The sequence below is a fragment of the Cottoperca gobio genome, chromosome 18, assembly GCF_900634415.1.
Source record: "Cottoperca gobio chromosome 18, fCotGob3.1, whole genome shotgun sequence".
Taxonomy (NCBI): Eukaryota; Metazoa; Chordata; class Actinopteri; order Perciformes; family Bovichtidae; genus Cottoperca; species Cottoperca gobio.
In genome coordinates, this window is record NC_041372.1 from 2,500,626 (window position 1) to 2,520,867 (window position 20,242).

Sequence of the window (20,242 nt, forward strand, 5' to 3'; positions counted from 1 at the left end):
GTCCAGCTAAAAGAAATGAAATATCAAAATACATATTTTTACCAATGTGTCAGTGTAAGAAAGGTCATTCAGTTAATACCACAGCAGAACATATATATTTAAATTAAAAAGGTCAAAGACTAAACAAAACAACCTGCTTGCAGATATCTTTGAGTCTTTGTGCATTCAAAGCCGTTAGCTTAGCTTAGCATAAGACTGAAAACAGAGGGAAACAGCCAGTCTGCCTCTGCAACTCACCAATTAACATTTTATTTCTCATTTCTTTCATTGGGACAAACACTGAAGCGTAAAACAACACAGAAAGAAAAGGTTTGTGCTCACCATGATTCCTGTGTCTCCAGTCTGCCCTGCGTCCCCCTATGAATACAAAACAGCCAGTTAATGGAGGAGTAGTGGGCCAAGTCTGCTTTAAAAACTTGAGAACACGCATGGAGTTTTAAAATGATCATAAAAAGTATTCGGAGTTAAAACAAGTCAAATATTCTAGTAAATAGAAAGCAGCATTTTGCACGTAATGATCGAATTTCTCGATTTTAACGGCCGCTTTTGGTGCACAGGGGGCAGGTTTCCAAGTCGAGCTCAGCATGCTTCTGCTCTTGCATCAAGTAGGCTGGGAGGTATTCCATCACGCTGTGGCACCTGTACGCTTCACTATGTCTGTCCAACAACCGTGTTCTAGTCTCTGCGTTGGGTTCAGGCCGGGCTGGATGTTCGAGATAAAACATGACATATGCTGTGGCCAGATTTCTATGCCAAAGCTATGCTTCAACATTATTCCATTGTTGCCTCTTTGTGACAGTTACAGGGCAGTGTTTGCCACCGTCCTTCTAAAGGATTCAAAGCATTTGAAATAAAAGAACCCCAGCATGAGAAGTTTAATTTCTTGGAAAACCTCAACAACTGAAAACAATAATCATCAAAAACTTGGAAAGAAGCAGATAAACTACACTTAATATTGTTGCACTCCCACTGTGAACTCTGCCGAAACAATACAGATCAGCTGGAGCCCTCGGAAGGTTTTACGGCTTAACATAATTGACAGGCCTTTTCTGTTTATTCTTTGTCTCACAGGCAGCGTTCACATAAATTATTGTGATGCCAGTGACGGGTCTAAAGGCATGGAAAATGTTACGTTATAATGAAAAACAACCAAGTAAACGTAAATCCATAGTGAGTGAAGGATTCTCATGGGATGTTCATGTTTAGCTAAAGACATTATGGCAACGAACTGCAGCTTGTCTTGTCTTCATTAGAATAGTTTTCATTGGGATAAACCCCTCCGGCACTGGGTCAAATTGAATACGGCTAAATAAAGAGCTAAACTTGTTTTACTCTTTCTGGAAACAATGCAGCATTTTTTTTTAAAGGGGAACTCCACAGAGTTGTAATGATTCAATGCCATTTACAACCTACACCGACAACAAAGTGTCTCTCTGAGCATCCCGGCCGCAAACGAGAGTGTTTTTTCAGCGATCCTGAGCATCGGGTAAATTATATAAAACATAGATGTTACCCGTTTTTTGAAAGATCGATTTAGGACATTTTTTAGATCAATGAATTCAAATACTTTTTAAGGATCCGACACTGCAGTAATGTTTCACCATGATGGTTGTTTCTTACAGTAGTTTATTCAGTCAGCAGTTCTTGTATGTTACATATGTTGGAAGAATGAATCACTCAGAAGTCAGGTGAGAATCAATACTCACTGATAGACCAGGTACACCTCTGGGCCCGTCTTTCCCAGTGTCCCCTGGAGGCCCCCTTGGCCCTGGAGGGCCTGGTGGCCCCGGAGGCCCAGGTGGTCCAGCTTGCCCCTGATCTCCCTGTGTGACAGAACACATTTAAACATCAGTAGTCTGGGATGTTGCTGGATCAGCTGAGACTGGAGCCTCTGCAGTTAAATGATAATAAAGAGCGTAGTGCGAAGGGCTGCCCTTATTCATAGTATGGATACTTTGCATTTTGGGTTTTATGGCTAAAACTAGCAGTCAAGATGGAGCTCATCTGATTTATAGCTGAAACAATAATCCCCTAAAATGCATGCATTTCTAAATGGACTTAATGAGTTGGACAGAGGTTGTGCTTTTGGCACCAAATGAAAAAAAGAAACATTTGTCGAGCTACAATAATCAGGGTGAACATACAGTGAGAATGTGTGGTCCACTTTATACTGGATCATAAGAAACTCTAAGAAAATATTCAGCAATCTAATTTGCAGCGAAGGCGCTTTAAGTAGAGCCAGGCCAGTAATTCATTTTACATTAACAATACCTTGTTTGTCCATGTCCATATTTCCCTTTAACAATAACAGAAGGAGTATAAGAGGAGTTATGACAGGTCTGTCTGAAGGTTTGCATGCAAACTGCAGAATGCCCAGAGAGAAGAGATTCGGTGAGACTTGGCACGACAGAGAGAAGAATGAGGACATAGCCACTACCTTAATGAGCCGCCGCTTTATGAGCTGCTGGTCAGCAGAAAGAAAGCCATGATTGATCTTAGGGAAGACCATCTGAGCAGGTGTGTGAGGTCAAGAGGTCGTAGGTCAGAGGTGAGAGAAGGTTGAAGGAGGATGAGGTCCCAGAAGAAGAAGGAGGAGGAGGAAGGCAAATGCAAAAAGAAACAGATTTTGTTAGAAAGGCTTGTGTTCATGAACCCGGTCCAGCGCCTTCACAGATGGGGGGAGAAATCCACACTTTTCCAACACGGAGGTGGTTTGCTTCGGAAGTCTGGGATTTTTTTTTTCTTGGAGCCAGGACCCATAATTACCACCTCAGGGGCAAGGGCGCCACAGCGGGCTCGCAGTCCCCAGAAAAATGGGAATTTCTCCTCCTCTGTGAAAGTCTGTCATCATCAGCGCCTGCTGCTAAGTCAGACCCCAGGAGCTGCACACACTGAAAGCAGTTGAGGTCGATTATAACCTTGTTCCTTTCAATGGATGCATTATTCTGCTAGTGTCCATTGGTATTAAGCAGCTTTATCCATTGCTGAAACAATCTTGAATACTGAAGGCCACATTGGTGGATTGGGGGATTTGTGGTGAACCATGGGCATGAGCTTTAAAAAAACATTTTGCCACTTTGGTTCATCATCGAGTATTCCTCTTGGATTCCTTTCCACTTATTTTAGCATCAATGGACACGAGCCATACCAAGTCTTGTTCCAGTCAGCTACGTTTTACTGGGTTGTAAAAGGCCACCTTTGCTTGCAATGTGGAACCTGGCATGTAGCGTGGAACAGTGAAAGACGGGTAGCTGCAGCGGGGAAAGAGGCTAACGATTGACTGGCTGTGATTAATTAGATGTGTTTTTTCAGTCTATCATCGGGGCTTAGAGAAAAAGCAGCCGACAGTGATTCATTTACTCCCAGTGTGTGCTGCTGAGGGGTCGAACTGAGCAGCTAGGCGGCACCACCACCGACAAACCTTGACAGTCAGGATCTGATTGCTGTGCAAAGCAGCCAGCGTAGGGAGCCCAGGCAATCCCTAAAGGGACAAACAGCAGAACATGGCAAACACACGCATGACATTCAAACACTGGGTGAACAACAGTTAAAGGAGGACGAACATCCTACTTCGAAATATTCTTATTTGTGAACTAATCTTTATAATCTTTAAAAATAAAAAAATGTATTTGAGGGTTTTGAGCACCAGACATTTCGATTCAGACATTTTATTTGAAACATTCAGCCATCACAACCAAGTTTACTCTCCGCCATGAAACGGCGTGTGCAAAGGCACTGGGACCGTACTGTGTAGAGTGCATGCTGCAATGTCTTCGCTAAGTTACCACTTCCTGTTGTTTTCTTCCAAACATACAGACAGAACATTTGTTTAGATGATTATCACGGAGCAGACTGAGCTGTAAAAGGCATGCTGGTAAATCGAGGCACTGCAGTGTTCGTAGAGTTTTGGGGAACATCAAGGGATTGAGATCACTGGAAATTCAATCAAATGGTTTCCAATTCCCTCGTCAACAACGGCCATGACAGATGTGAGCCACTCATGAACACGGAATAGAAGAAGAAAGCATCGGGCCCTCTGCTTGTTACGAGGAGACCGGGTTTATAGCTTGATGCTAACTTTAATGTGAATCCAGAAACATTGACATATTGTCATCTAAACATGGTTTACAATGTTTCACTGACGATCATCATTCTTTGTGTCTGAACTTAGACATTTATTTCATTGAAGTTTGGTCAATGATGGTCTTTGATAATAACAAGTCTTTTACAGACACAACCCCTTCCCTGAATATCGCTCGTCCAGTCAAAGCTTTGCAACCATAGCTCGGCATGGCAGGCCTGGCCAGCGTGTTCTCAACGTGTTCATGTGGCTGTAATTACAGCGATACTCTGCAGTTAAAGAGTTTGGATGGTGTCGTCTTTGTTTTAGCCTTTCCAAAACTAAACTTAAATAATGACTCAAAATTTCACGCAGTAAATCCTCAGGCGGTATCATTGTCAACGACATTATGGGCTGTGCCAAAAGGGAACGCTTGACGAGTGTAGCAACTTAGCGAACAATTCAATGTAAAGGTGCTTTAATGCTAAGTCTATAGAAGAACATGTAAAGGTTGTAGCACATTGCATATCCTCTCGTTTATCTTTATGCTGCAGGTTATGCTTCACCGCAAATAACCAACCTGAATTAAAGTATTTCTCAAAGACTGGCACACTCGCATAAACATGCCCTGCAATAGATCAATCTTCCTCCACATTCAAGCTTAAGATACAATCTGGCCTATCCAAACATGGCTTTAGTGCCATCCCTCTGCTTTTCCAAAGATAATTCAAAAAGCATGGCTCATTAAGAATATGGCTTTCAAAGCAAGCAGATTTAATTCAGCCCTGCAGCAGAACAGAGCCACACTCTTACTTATACTGCAGACAATAGCCATGCTGTGTGCAACTGGGATTGAAGCTCAAATATTTCTCAAGTTATTTACAACCTCAAACTTCTTGAGGACAAAGAAGGAGAAGAACTGGATTATGGTCAGGGGGGACAGACTCTAGAAAGAGTCCAGACATGATAATGTAGTGTGGCACTTATGCTTTTACTATCATTTTGATACATATGCTCGGGCAGACACTGGAGAGAAGTCGACAGCATGTTGACAAAAATGATCTGACCAAAACCAGCTTGATCTCTGTTTGCAGGAGATAGGAGAAAGTGGGGAAGAGCTGGACGAGGTGTGGGCTGGTGCTCTGCGCTGACGTCTATGTGTGAGAATGATAATGACATGGCGGTTGACAGAGAATCCTAACCATTCACAGATCGCTTTGTTTTGCTTTTCTCCTCCAGAACGGATGTTGGTTATTTGGTGAGGAGCTGTATTGCTATGTATTAGCCTGCAGCTAGATGACTGCAACTGTAGTAAACAAAAAGCCAAATATGAGGACAATCAGCAACAGCCGACACAGGACGCTGGCCAGAACCAGCATCTCTCCGACCACACCAAACACACAAAACATCCCCAGCAATTTTCGGCTGAGGCATTCTCTGAATATCTATATGTGGAGTGGATTACCAGTCCTGTGCACAGATGGCTTTAATACATTTAGGAGAGGAATAATACATTCATTTGAAGCCTCAGATTTGGCATCAATGTGATACATCAAATGTATCTCGAGTGAAATTCATTTTAAGGTTTCTCATTTCATGTGCCTACAGTCGACTGTAAAACACTTCTTGTTCGTGACTGGGAAGTGAAATGCTGGATATGACATAATCACAGTCTCTTCATTTTTGGAAGAACATTGCAAATTGGTCAAATCCCACAATGTGAGATGTAAGATGTAAAGTCCTGGACAAGTTCAGGAAGGTTTCTTGAGGAATCTCAGGAATGTTTCCTCCAGCTGAATTAACCTGACACCTTTAGCTGCTTCCGTAGCACGGCAGCTATTGACTAATCGTTGCAGCTCTAATTGAAAGAAGAGCAAAGAATGGCTCTGAATGCTTTTCTTGACGGTGACAGACAGGTGCTCATCCAATCACCTGCCAATACTTTCTGAAAGTGCCGGCCCTTTTCTAAAGAGTTTCCAATGACGGCTTCTGTGTAACCAACCATCTGGGGGGAGTCAGGTTATGTAGCATGTGCCATCCCTCAAAAAGACCACACACCTTTCTTGGTGACACACAGAACCAGTAACTCCTGTTAATCACACCCCACCAGTGGAGCTTTAATGGTGGCCACACATTTGTTGGTCCAATTTATTATTTGTTGCTTGGTTAACCTTTGAGCGTTTGGATGTGGCCTTTGACTTTAAGAGTTGACAAATGGCTGACCCTGACATGTGGGGAACAGGCAGAGGAAGTGTGTGAGGACATTCTGCTGGCCATGTGGCAGTTCTCACATCGTCTGTGGCCACAGAGGCTTTGACTTGAGTTGACCCTAGAAGACACATTGTATGCAAACGCAAATAGTCTGTCCTATGAAGGATTCTAAATGCATACTGTTCATATTTGATGACTGGTGTGTGGAGGACATATTCTGGACATCCTCTGTTTACATGCACTTCCATATGGGTTTAATAGCCTCTCTGCACACAGTCGATACCGGCCATGAAATGAGCTTAATTTCCAGCCAGTTGGAGACAAGGTCAGACAGCACTTGTCCAGTCATGCCTTCATTAACGAAGGAAATCTTTCTAATACTGTTCTACTTCATTTACCTACTAATCTAATGTGCAAAGTCAATATGCCATTCTCGGGAGGTAATCTGATTTGCTGGTGACCTTGACTGCTTTCATGCCCCTGTAGTCCTTCATATGTGACCGTGTGTTAATTTGTACCAGTTAGGGGACAATTTCTCTGTAATTGGAAGTTAATGAAATGCTTTCTTGAATAGGACAGTTTATTTACTCTACAAGACAAATAGTGAATGGCTGGTCCCTGCTACAAGTCTGCCAGCCACACTGTTGTTTCCAAATCGTTAATCATGTACCTGATAGAGACAGATGACTCCATTTCCGATGTTAAAGGGGTACAAATTATGACCAAAACCCAAGAAATTCTATCCAAACGGTGATAGTTTACTCCAGTCAATTCCGCCGGAGAGCAAAGATATTTCCTTTCCGCCCGTGTGCAGTGGTTTCATGATTATCCAATACTTTTTATATCATTAAAAATTAACCAGGGATATCACAGAGCTTGAAATGTATTTGTAGAAAGTGTGAAACCACTCAGAGATCCACAAACTCGGTAAACTTGGCCGTCATTTGAGGAGGATGTGTAACACAAGACGTATCATTTTGAGACCACTAATCAAATTTCGCAGGGAAGGTCATTTGTATTGACTTCCAAATCATAAGAAACGCTGTGCTTTGACGTGCCGAATTGGCCCGGAGGAGAACTGACAAAGTTAATTGGCAAACTACTAACGTCTGGTTGGGCGCCAATACAAAATTGGAATCAGGTCCACTTGGGAAGGCTGGTGTTCTGGTGACAAGACAAACCTCTGTGTTGTTGTGTTTTCTTCTTCATGCGCTGCAAACTCTACGTGCTCTCTGCCCTCATGGAAATCAATTACAGGCATTTAAAGTGACTTTGACTCCGTACGATCTGCTCTTGACAGCAGATACGGACAAAGTGAAACGTGTGTGTATGCATGTGCACATGTGACTCCAGTTAATGCAATCTACTTTAAACAAACCTGTGCGGTCATAGTCTGCTTTTCAAAGAAAGCTAATTTTTTAACCATTATTTGAGAAAGAACGAGGGCGCTCGCTGCTCGTCGGAGATAGAGTAATTCGTTTCAAGGAAAAGCACTCACATCATCATCATTTAGAAGCTGCACTTTTATAGAAATGTCAAACTACAGAGCTGGAAATGATTAAAACTCTGAATACGCCATGTCACGTCGAGGATTGAAGTGAATCACGAGTAATTATAGAGACAGAGCTAGTTGGCTTTTGATTGTAGCTGAGATTGAGCAGATATCTTCAGCTGATGGGCAAACGCTTGTACTCATGTTTAATTTGAAGACGAGAGGTAAAGAAAAGGTCTCTGCATCTCCAGAAGTACATCACCCCCTTGCACGTTTGTCTGCACGTTCTTGATGGAGAAATAAGCAGTGCTGAAATGCTTGTTGTATTTGGCCAGATGGGAAGAACACTATCCCAGGAATGTCATGCATCTCAAACCTTTTGCCCACAATTCTGCCGGGGGAGACACACACACACAGTCACATTCATCAGCTAATCACAAGAAGTCAGAGTAAACCGCATACCCGTGGTCCCTGGTCGCCTTGATCCCCCTGCAGAAGGCAAGAAAAAGAATTTGTCTTGAAATGCAAGCGTCCAACACACACTGAACAGACACAAGCACAGTGCTAATAAAATCACCGACACATAATTCAGAACACATTGATAAAGAAAATAATACAGGAAGCCTCAAGTATTCATTGTGGTTGAGAGTAAAATCACTTATGATAACATGGACTGACATGAATTGGGTATGAGAGAAAGAGAAAGAAAGACAGCAGTGGTGTGAGGTTTGGTGGGTTTGAGGTGGGTTGGGGGGAGGCGGGGGCTGAGTGCGGGCGAAATGCATTGCCAGGCCAGATTTTATGCCCCAGAGATCTTTGGCTTTCTGCCTTCTTTGGGGGATCTCTGTGGACTGAGCACATTCCTGAAGGAGAAAACGCTCGGTTTCAAATCAACCTGCACGGTGAAGACTGTGGGTTCATCACATTAAAGTGAAACCAAACCGAAAGCACACTTTTGTTTGAAACAACTGAAGGAAGACCAAATGTTGGACACTGAATTATAACTAGAATCTGAATCTGAACACCCTTAAATCTGATGCTCTCCACTCTCCTGTTGGATAACTTACAAGTGAGCCACAGCAGTAAAATGAGCCCACCGACTAATCACACGTGAGAATTTTGTCAAACAAACTTCAATCTAAAGCCTGAGTAATTTCAAATAAAACAGCTCTAAGTTTTCATTAGGCGGTCGTTCCAAAAGCGGATTTAACGGGAAAACAGTTGTGAATGGCCACTCTGATGCACGCAGTATTCGTCTTGGGTGGGAGGAATGCACACAGTTGTTTTTCATTTCATTAAGCTGCAGATGAAGTGGTTCACATGAGACATGAACATGCATCTAATCAGCAAGACGGGATTTGTCATAACTGCTGCTCGACAATCATCTAAATCTGGTTTTGCAAGCCACGCTTTATGCTTTGAGGGGCACCATGTACGAGATCACACTGTTGATTCATTACGTCGGTCGGCGACAACAACCAGCGTCTGTGCACACCCCACATAACCAGAACATCATCTGTTCCCAAAGAGACTGGATGCAAAAGACAACAGTGAACCGTTTGTGTTTAATTGTAGCTGTGGTTCGCACTCTCACGCCATTTCATTTAATGTCTGGGTATTTACGGCACAATAATCCTTTAAATAAAGTCCCTTCATACTAAATATGAACAAATACTTCATCTTTTCAGTGATGGCCTGTAAAACAGAATCCCTCAGTAGCATTTTATAGGTCTGCACTTTAAGCTACTTGTTTCCATTATGAGTGAATCGAGGGACTTCATCAGCTTTGGCGTGAATCAAGAGGGTCGTGGTTTTAGCCTTTTATTAAAGCAGAGCCTCGTGCACACTTTGTCCCAAAGTCCTGCAGACTCATAAAGAGACAGTGTGGAGATTTAGCATGCTCCGCTGCTGTTTTATGGAGGAATGCTCAGCGAGGCATTTAAGGGCTCCGACTCAGCCTCTGGCTTTCTGTGGATTTGTGAACGACCTGAGAATTTAAATATTCAGGATGACTTGTGTGGGAATTATTGCAGCAAATGCAAAATGAGAAAACAAAAGAAAGCAAATAATATTTCCCACAAATGTGAGTAAACACAACATTACTCACCTTTTCACCCTTGGTACCTGAAGGGCCCTATAAAAAGAAAAGAAAAGGATTGTTCAAACTGTTTTACATCATACGACAAACTATGGTCCAGTTATTTGTTACAGGATAACAACTGTAAAACCAGGAGACCAATAAACAAACAGAGCTGCTTAACATCATGAACTTACAGGAAAAGGTGAAATGAAAAGATTAACTAATTGAGTTTTGATGAAACTAACATTGTGCACTTTTTGACATCTGTTTCAGTATTTGATTTAAACGTCACCGACTGGGAACCGGTACCTTGTGCGTTGTAGACGGCAGGGTTTATACAAACATACAATTAAAACCAAAAACAGGCCCAAATCAAGTCCATGTTTACTTGGAGGATCAAATCCAGCAATCTACAACTAAGTGTTGGCAAGCATGTTGTAAAAATGTGCCCTGAACAAGAGGAACACTTATTTTTTCTTCTCTTTTTAAACGGCAGTTTTTGCATCCAACTCATATCAATCAGGAAGCAGGGGCTCCTGGGTGGGCTCTGTAAAAGTGGAGTAGAGGATTTGACAATGAGGTGTGCATCCATACGCTGGAGCCTAATGAGCATGTGATCAAAAACACCATTTTCAACAATCAAGTTGAAGGATAAAGCGCAGTATTGGGCTCTTTCGTCCTCTGAGGTCGTACTTTCGAGAAAAGCTGGCATGAAAGATCCGTATTAGATCAGAGTCAGCAGAGACTGACCGCTCGGCAACAATGCTGCTGAAACAGAAGATTGCTGTGCCAAGTATACTGATGCTGATCTGTCACATGAGAAGCTATCCATCAAATGTATTTTTGAATCCAAAGTTAATATTACAGAACGGATCTGAATCTTCTACAAATCACTTCTAAGGTTCGGGAAGTTGTGCATCTCTTTTCCATGCCAACTGCCAAAAGAATGTTGCAATGTCTTCAGGTAAAAAGAACGAGTTGTTCAGCCGTCACTGCGGTAATAGCTCTGCAGTGGTTACTAATACCGGTCAAACATGACTTGCATCCAAAGAAATCAGACACACAGAGAAAAGTGTGCCGACACTAATCCATAGATGGATATTAGTGTGCGTTTCTGTCCACAGGCTCACAGGAACAGCCTGGCACACGGACAGGCTTCCACTGCACTGGCACATAACGGCAGTAAAACTGAAATGCCCAGAGGTAGTCCAGCAGTTTTCCTCATCCAATTACTAGCACGATGCTCTGGGTGGAAGTGAGTGCATTTGCACAACATCTTTAATGCTCAGTTAACGAACCGTAGATTTGTGTTTATGTATGTTATAGTGCATGTTTCCCCAACTGGACCTGCACGACGAGGTTATGAACCTGTACAGCGAGCTTGTGTAGTGCATCTGTGTTGGCTTCAACAAACAACAAACAGCACACGCACACACGCACCCACACACACTACAGTAAGGAGGCTGCTGCTTACTCCTCTGCCCATACAAAAGAGCCACTCCACACTTGTAAACATAAAATACGCCATTATGAAAACAATGTTTCCGATTGCGGTTCCCTGGGGGGGAATAATAGAGGCAACGTACTGGAATCAAATGTGACTTTTACTTTTACAATGTTGTAGATGCATTCCAGAGAGGTTTAATAAGTTTCCAGCATGTTCCTGAAAATGGAAGGCAGATAAACAAAATCAGTGCCTGCTTTTTGTTGTGAAGGAAAATTGCCTTTGGACAATAGAAGGCTATTTACAAGCTGTTACTGCAAACATATGAATGGCTGTAACAAAGAAATACATAAATACACCCACTGCAGTCTTTTGCACAAGCCTGCTTCGCACATTTTATCTGGCACTGAAAAATACAGATAGATGGCACAGCAAATGACTGGGCAACCAGCAGCTTGTGGAAAGAAATTAAAACTCTGCTTGACATGGTTTAGCATTTGAATACATCCAGATACAGCAACTGTGAAACTTGATCAAATCCATGTTGAACCTCTATAATAGGGCAACACAAGGCATGTCTATATTCTGTTAATGAGGGGATAAATAAGGAAATGGGTCACAGGTGTTAGAATCAAGACTATTGTCCTGGGAAGGGGAGCCAACAGTGTCAGACTTTGAAAACTCTGCTTTAAGGTAACTATTTAACGGTGTATCCATTACTAAGTAACTGCAGACAGTGATGAGAGAATTAAGTAATGCAAGAACTAAAGTTTTGTTTGCCTTTATTGCACAGACAGGGCAGAGAGAGAGACGACATGCAGCCAAGGACTCAGGTACATGGTCCGCCCGCCTGCCCAGCTGAGCTTCCTGGGTGCCGCTGTCAGATAGGATATGATTACAACATATTTTAATAAACCCGTTAAGCCTGTTAAACTGTGTGATTGAAACAAAAAGACTCCGTCACTACAATCAGCAGCGTTTACTGGTAGATTAAAACTGATAGATTACTTCACGAGTGGAATTCTGCTTTGCCACTTAATATGGTGCACAAAAAACTTTGTTCATTTATCTTCCATCTGCTCGTGAAGCGTGTGGAAGTGATTTCGCTCCACAGTCTGCACCTGCTCATTATACAGCCCATCATCTGCACATCACTTGGATGGACAGCACCCACTGGAGCTTTCCAACAGCTTCCAGCCAGTGCAGTGAGTGTCTTTTATAGAGACTATTAAACAGCTCTCCTGCAAAGACCATTTTAAAAAGGAGCAAACTGTACTACAGTAAAACTGCAGCGGTGTCTATTTGTCAAGCAGTGTTTGTGGTTTCAGTCTGCCCTCAGGAAGGTTTCTAATCAGCACCTGTGTTTCACATCTTTTTACTGCTTCTGCTCCGGCTCGTTTTCAACAGTAACCCTCCAGCAGGATCATCAGGCTGTTTGATCAAAACTGATCTATCGTGCCTTCAACGCATTTGTATTCAGATTACTTATTAATGGCCACATGCATCTCTCAAAAACAGCAAACTAATTATCTCTGTCAAGGACGTTATGTTTGCAGTTCGGTTTCTTGGGTTGCAGCATGTTCATGAAACTTGTTGGAGGCGTGCAGAATGGGTCAAAGAAGAACCCATTACCTTTCGGAGCGGATCCAAATTGCAGGGCTGACATATGCATTATTCTTGCCCTTATAGGAATAGTTTGACATTTTAGGAAATGCATGCAGAAAAACTGGAAATGGTTGCTTTGCTCAGTCAAAAAGTAACAGAATTGCTGGAGCGCTGCAACTTCCTGGAGCCTTCTCATCAGTGTGAGGTTGCTCTGCAAACATGGGACAGTTACTGCGCCTGCTCAGGAAACAGTCCGGCACCTCCTGTAAAACCACAAGTCGCTGCTTTTACACTTGTTGTAAAGATTTAACAAATAAGATGTTGATTGGTGAGCTTTAGCTTTTTATAGAGCCAGACTAGCCATTCCCCCCTGTTTCCAGTCATTATGCTAAGCTAAGCTAACTAGTTGTATATTCACAGCTCAGCAAGAAAGCGATTAAACCTATTTCCTAAAATATCAAACTATTCCTTTACAGATTTCTTTATAAAGCTGAGCACATTGTTGCTCTAATCACGTGTGCATTTTTAGTTTTTGATTGTCAATTTGATTTACAGACGTTTCTCTCAGTGTTACTGTCGGGGTGGGAACAATTCTTCACCAGAAAACCTCTTTAATCTTCATCGCCTGTAATTGAAAAATACCAAACATGTCAGTCATATGTGTGGTGATGAACAGAATGCAGTTGCCCCAACGCAGAAGCCCTGTATCCACTTATTGAGAATGACACATATCACGTTGATGGTAAGCCTCACATCTTCTGCAGCTTAACGCTGGGCAAACTTACGTCAAACTGCATGACATGATTTGTAACAGAACATCCTGTGTGCATGATATTGTCAAGTTTCTGGTGGACCACTGGATCAGGATTAAGCTTTTTCTATCCATATACATGTCTAGATTCTCAGTCGAAGCCAAACCATGACCACTGTCTCCTGCAGTGGCCTGAATGAGCTGTTGGTATGAGAAAAAGAGAGGAACCCCCTGCCACCTTTAAAACAGAGTGGGGGAGAAATATGGAAAGGACTGCAGGGAAATATAAAAAGGCAAAGGGGACCGGAGCCAAACCCGCAGGCAACACGAACATCGCCATTCAAATCTGACAATTTCACTTACTTCACTTCATATAACAAGAAGTAAATGATGTTCAATAAAAGGATCCTGGCTCGAGGTGCATTTCACATGTGGCTCCTGCTATGATTATTGAGATGTGAAAATATTGCACAACTTGATTTTTATGTGTCGTCCGTCTGTCTTCCATTATATGGATGAAGAAGTCTCAGAATGTATCACCCTTATTTTAACCTTTATTTTAATCCCTACATGAGACTTTTACCATTTCCTTCTGTAGTTTCATATTTTGTGCAAAACAAATGATGCACGTGTTTCTAAGATCTCTGCAGTTTCTACTGGGGCGGCATTGGATCGTCTTTTGAGATGCCGTTAAAAGCTAACGTTATATTGTTTTTGACCACCAGTTCATGAGTCTTGCACGCGGAGAATACGATTACCCGACGCCCGTTTCACGCTATTCTACTCTTGTTAATGTTGGTGGTGATGACCTGCAAATAAGCATGACAATTTGCAATAATATTATCTTCCAATGTCAAACTACTATTTTTAAGGTCAGGAAGGAATTTTCTTGCTCAACTTTGCAGGTTTTTATAGTTTTAGTTTCACGCTGCAGAGCTGGTCCGCTGTCAGTATGGAGCCGACTCTGACATCATATATGATGCAACAAAAGCTGTAATACTTTTATAACAATCAGATGTATAATCTGATTGTTATAAACAAATATTTCCTTTGTTATTCACAGGTCCTGTTTTCTTTAAAGTGAAATAGTTGAACTTACACAACACACTAAATATCACATTGCCTCATGTCTCACAGAGAAGACACTGAATATCAATTTTTCACATCCCTACTCTTCTTTAATTCACTAAAACATGATGGATGAAAGCTCGCCATTGCTCGCCTGACTGCAGCACGAGACGAAGAGCTGGCTTGCTTCCATAGCTTTAGCCGTTGTTGACATGAGCGAGGAATTTCTCGTGGGTTTGGCTGCAAACTGCTGCTACAATCTTGTGAAGCAATCTACCTAATCCAACCAGATGCAAAAAGTCAGGAACAGAGGATCTGCCTGTAACCTCTGTGTGGAATCAGCTGTATTAGTTTTCATCACAGTGACCTGTTAAATGTATCTCGGTCCAGAAAATCAATCCATCAAACGGAGCTCGTATCCAGCGCGGCTGGCAGCTGAAGCACAAACTGCCGACCACATGGATCCAATCATCTCACCCCAGAGCACTGGCATCTCTGAGCGCGCAGGCCAACAACTACCACTTTTACAACCTTTTCTTTACGGGCTTACAGTTTTCTAACACAGCTACACAATATTAATAAACATGTGTGTACACAGGAAGTTAAGCAAAGCAATTCTCCAGGCACCGAGTGTTGACAGGGAATGAGAAAGTCAAGGGGTGGGGGGGGTGGGCAGGTCAGGAGTGCTGCTCACCACAAGTGTGGGAGGAGGGCCAGAGTAAAGGGTTTGAAAGGACTAAACCTGACTTACGCACTTCACACTGTAAGTGATGCATCATGTTTGCCACACTGCTCTACAAGTACTCAGGTGTTCTTCATTCACAGAATAAATCCCGACCACACAAGCAAATCCATCCACATGCCAGTGGGCAGGTTGGACCATACACACACACACACACACACACACACACGCACACAAACCGGCGACATCAGTCTGTGTCATTTGTGAGCCTCACAAGAGGAGCGCAAAGTATCTGAAATGCTGTTTGGGAGGAAAAGGCCAAAAGACATATTGTTTTTAAATATTTGTGGGCTAAACCTAAAAGTTTTAGATCACACAACTGTCTGAATTATTCTTTTAAATGAGCCAGGTCAAACTTAATCCAATGTTTTGGGAAATATGCTTGAGTCTGGTAATAATCTTCTCAACTAACTCCTGATGATAAAGTGAACGCTCCCTTTAAACATCACAATCTACCAGTAAAGAGATGTTTTTATTAGTAATTATTGTTGCACTATGGAAAGTAAAAGTTCATTCTCGCAACATTTCCCGTAAACGTTTGAAATGTCCCATCTGGATACACAAATATTATCAATTGCACCAATGCAAGAGTGGAAAAAGTGCTATGGCAAGTACAACATACACATTTAGCCATAAAAGTCAGCTGTGGGTATGATTGGAAGTGAAAACTACTCACTTTCAAACATTCACAAACCTGGAAGAGAGTAAAATGCATCCAGTAAAAACATATCTATGTGTCCACCTCCATCTGTTAGTTCTGCATGGGAACCCTCAATCATAATACGGTGGGCCCCGGGGAACGCCGTTTTTTCAAGGCGGGAAACTAATGGAGGACAGGGATGTGAGTAATCAGAGCAGAATGGGCAGGAACGGACGACCACAAGTGGTTGGTGCTCGTCGGGGGAATCTAGACGCAGAGGTTAGGCAGGGATAGGAAAACCACACTGGAAAACTGACTTGGGAATGGCATCTGGTTCCCATATCCACAGTGTATCACAATTAGCCAGCATAAAATGAGTTTAATGTGTGTGTGTGTGTGTGTGTGTGTGTGTGTGTGTGTGTGTGTGTGTGTGTGTGTGTGTGTGTGTGTGTGTGTGTGTGTGTGTGTGTGTGTCTGTTATGTGTTGATGTTCTTGTGGGACGCTGTGAACTGAGGTAAATGATAGTGTGACTGCTTGTAGGTGTGTGTGTGTGTGTGTGTTGTGTGAGGATGCAAACATGGAGGAGATACTAATTCACAATCTCAGCCGGGGGAAGGCCTCTTCATTCCTGAGGAGGGGAAACATTTAAAAAGCTTTAACCAAACTGTATCCATAAACAGCCAAACATTCAAGCCACTTTCTTTTCTGTACATTACGTCAGCGAATTTCTGACCCACAAAAATTCTTGTCCTGGATATGAAATGTTGAATAAGGGACAAGGTTCCAGTTGGAAACGGATTTCTTTCACTTCTTCTGTTGATTCAATTAGAACCACATAGTGGCAGCTCGACATTTCTCATAATGTGATGTTATGAGTGGGAGGAAAATTCCTCTCAATCAGAAAAGCTGTCGAGCTTTTTCTTAAACTGCAAGCATCGCGTTCATACTGTGCTAATTCTCCTGCCATGCTATGGTAATGCCAGTCGGATCCCGTGAGCATTCAGCATGCTCAGCCAGCCAGCGTGCACTATTGACTGCTTCACATCACTGCGAGTAAAGCTCACTTGGCCCGAGCGCTGCCTCTCGTCATTTGCTGACAGACAAGTGCTGCTGATGGGCACAGCATGAGCAGAGGACTGACATCTAAAAAGGTCAAACTCTTAATGTTGTCACATCCAGAGCCAGTAGGCTTTGCTCGGGCACCACTGCCCTTAAATAAGCACAGTGACGTCAGAGAGATCCACATGCAGCTCTCAGTCGATGAGCCTCTTCAGTGCCAAAGCCTCCTTGTGCATTTTCAGTTTCAAATTCACAACATGCAACACAGCAATAATTCTAAATGAACACGTGGTCGGAGCATGCTGGGCAACTCTAACTCAAACTACAGCCTCTCTTTAGATAAACTGGCAGCCTTCCCTACGTCCGTAAGGCAAAAGTGATCAAAGTCCATCTGGAATATGTTTTATTAACAGGTATGGAGCTGTGGTGCATAACAGATGAAGGATGAAGGGGTTGATTGTGCCTGTGCTCGTCTTCTTCACCCCCACATTGCCTCTAATCCCTGTAACACAGCTGCATAATTCATACGTTGTGACAGATCGTCCTCAACCTGCATCTCTGGAACCTCAGCCTGTGAAGCAGGAGGTGGAAACTACCGATATGGTCGCAGCCAGCTTCCTTTAGCTCGGCGCTAACACAACTGAACTCTTGCAGGCACTCGTGTGCTGCACTGTAACGGGCCAGTGTGGTTCATATTTCCAACATTATATCATATTCCCTTTTCCTTCTAAACAGATTTCAAAGCATACTAGTTTCTTTCTCTGTCTGTATAATCTTAATTTAGTGTGGCGTACAGTCGGCGGGTGGTGTTAGTGGGCACTCTCGTGCAGCCTCAGGGATGGTGCGTTATGCTTGATTGGTGCTAAATGGTGTGCACACAGCGGTTGGTGCTTGGGGTTCATGTTTTGACACGGGCCGCCCTTGAAGACCAGTAGATAAAAAATGAGAAGGAAGACATGAAATAACTCAGCTGACATTTCTCTGGAAGAGGCCAAAAGCTCTTCTTGTAAAAGCTCTAAATCGCCTCGACCCATATCTGTAATGTCTCCGTTAATAGTTTTACAATCTGAAAGGTAGACAAGATATCCAACTCAACATCATGTGACAGCTGACCCCGTGATGCCGTGTGAAACAGACACAGCAGAGCAGTGGGAAAAAAAGGGAAAGAAAACAAAGAAAATCACTTTTCCATGTCTGAAGGATGATCGCGAGCTGCGATTGAGGGTCTTTCCTGAAGAGTTTTGATTGAGGAGACCTTTTTTTTTTCTTCCCGTCTCAGCAACCGCAGGTCCCTGTCCGTTCATCGGCGGCTGAGTAACGATTGAATCACAGATCTGAAATGGCTTCAGCAGCGGTTGGTTTGTTTGGCTCAGAGGGCTGTGTACAATTTACGCAGTGTTGCCAGAGTTATGGAGGAAGCTGTTGAATATTCATAGCGACGCGTCCCCTGCCATCCTCCGGGTGGGCATATTAAATGAGAAACCACATGAGATCACTTACTACTGTCATTTTTAAGAAACTGGCGCGGGATTTTTTTTATTTGGGAAACAGATTTGGTGACCGTCGAGTGAGTCATTGTCAGATCGTTGCATTTTTTTGAAGACTTGTCCGTTTTTAGAAATGCAGTCAGCCTTCAGTTTGTTGGTCTGTACTGTAAATTATAACCCTTTTTTCACTGGTTGCTTTTCCTACAGTGAAACTAGGACCTGGACCAAACACTTACAGCACCTTCTGCTTCCTATAATGACTTCATAAGAGAGTGATTTGCTGGCCAGAACTGGGAAATTGTCAGGTACTTACTGTTTGTGCACTGGATTTACTACGTTTTACCCAAAGGAACAATCCCCAAAATTCATCCTTTACATTCACTGGCAAATCCAACATTTCAGAGACAACATTTCAGTCGGCTCTTGAGACGCCTCGCAGAACGATTTTATTTATCAGATGTACGGCCTGGCGAGAGTCTGAGAAGAGGGACCACCTGCATTTACTTACATCCCACAACTCCAGGAGCGAGTGTCTGAGAAGGCTCTGAGGATTAACTTACAACTTTTACGGCTCAGTCGGCACACGCTATTATACGTATTCAATCACTTGCCTCTGGACTATAAATAATGTTAACAGCGCACACACATACAGTGCCTGCTTGACCCAGTTATTCAAGGAGCTGTCACAATCCCCGGTGCTTATGTATGTATGGGTTTGTCTTCATCTTTGGGGAAACTCTGAAGTTTTCCATCTGTTGAGGGGAGTTGATCTGTGATGAGGTGAGATAATGTGTTCAGGAGCAGGGAGCTGCAGGGACGGAGGCTGGTAGCAAGGATATTATAAACCAGACTGCCCAAATGACAGGGACAAGGGTCCATTAGGTGAAGGCCGGGATGAAGAGATTATTTTAATAATAGAGTCAGAGTGTGTGGTACCATGGAGGATTCTGGGAGCAAATGTGTCATAATCAGATGTCTTTTACATCAATGGTAAAACCAGTTTTATACTTTTTTGGTTGCTTTACAGCTTTTAACATATGAATTATTTTGCATAATACTTAAAGGAAGAGTTCGACATTTTGGGAAATATGCGCTTTCTTGCCTGTAAACTGGAGCAGCCACTTAGCTTATCTTAGCTTAGTTTAGCTTAGCATTAAGACTATAAATCAAGGGAAACTTATTTTAAAGTTAGGTAACGTACTTAACTTCTGTAACAGAAATACTTATTTTAAACTAAAAGATGATATTTTTCTAAACCAAACCAAGTAGTGTTGTTACCCAAACCTCAAACAGTTTTTGCACACGTTTAAAACTGTCACCGTTAACTTTCAGTTTCGCTTTCGGGACTTTCAGGTCAGTGCAGTTTGTGCATTTGGCCCGTCTGAAGCGTTACATCGGGAGTCATAACCGCTGATTACGACCATTTGTGCAGTATTGGTGCAGTATTGGTGCAGTATTGGTGCAGTATTGGTGCAGTATTGGTGCAGTATTTGTGCAGTATTTGTGCAGTATTTGTGCAGTATTGGTGCAGTATTGGTGCAGTATTGGTGCAGTATTTGTGGTTCTACAGGGGCTGGTTGCAGTTTCCACTAGTTGCCTGGC

General features: G+C 42.7%; 1 protein-coding gene across 6 annotated transcripts in view; it reads right to left on the reverse strand.

The window, feature by feature from the left end:
- The window catches only part of col25a1 (collagen type XXV alpha 1 chain), a 126,996-nt gene that overhangs the window by 34,430 nt on the left and 72,324 nt on the right, over positions 1–20,242 (reverse strand). For 5 of the 6 annotated variants that reach the window (XM_029455084.1, XM_029455085.1, XM_029455082.1 and 2 more), the window contains exons 5-9: positions 9,871–9,897; positions 8,226–8,252; positions 2,438–2,509; positions 1,707–1,823; positions 322–357 (exon numbers count right to left, since the gene is read on the reverse strand). In XM_029455084.1, coding sequence (XP_029310944.1) covers positions 322–357; positions 1,707–1,823; positions 2,438–2,509; positions 8,226–8,252; positions 9,871–9,897 — 279 coding nt within the window. Of the gene's footprint in view, positions 1–321; positions 358–1,706; positions 1,824–2,437; positions 2,510–3,421; positions 3,482–8,225; positions 8,253–9,870; positions 9,898–20,242 lie in introns of all 6 variants that reach the window. The other variant, XM_029455083.1, reaches the window with a different exon arrangement.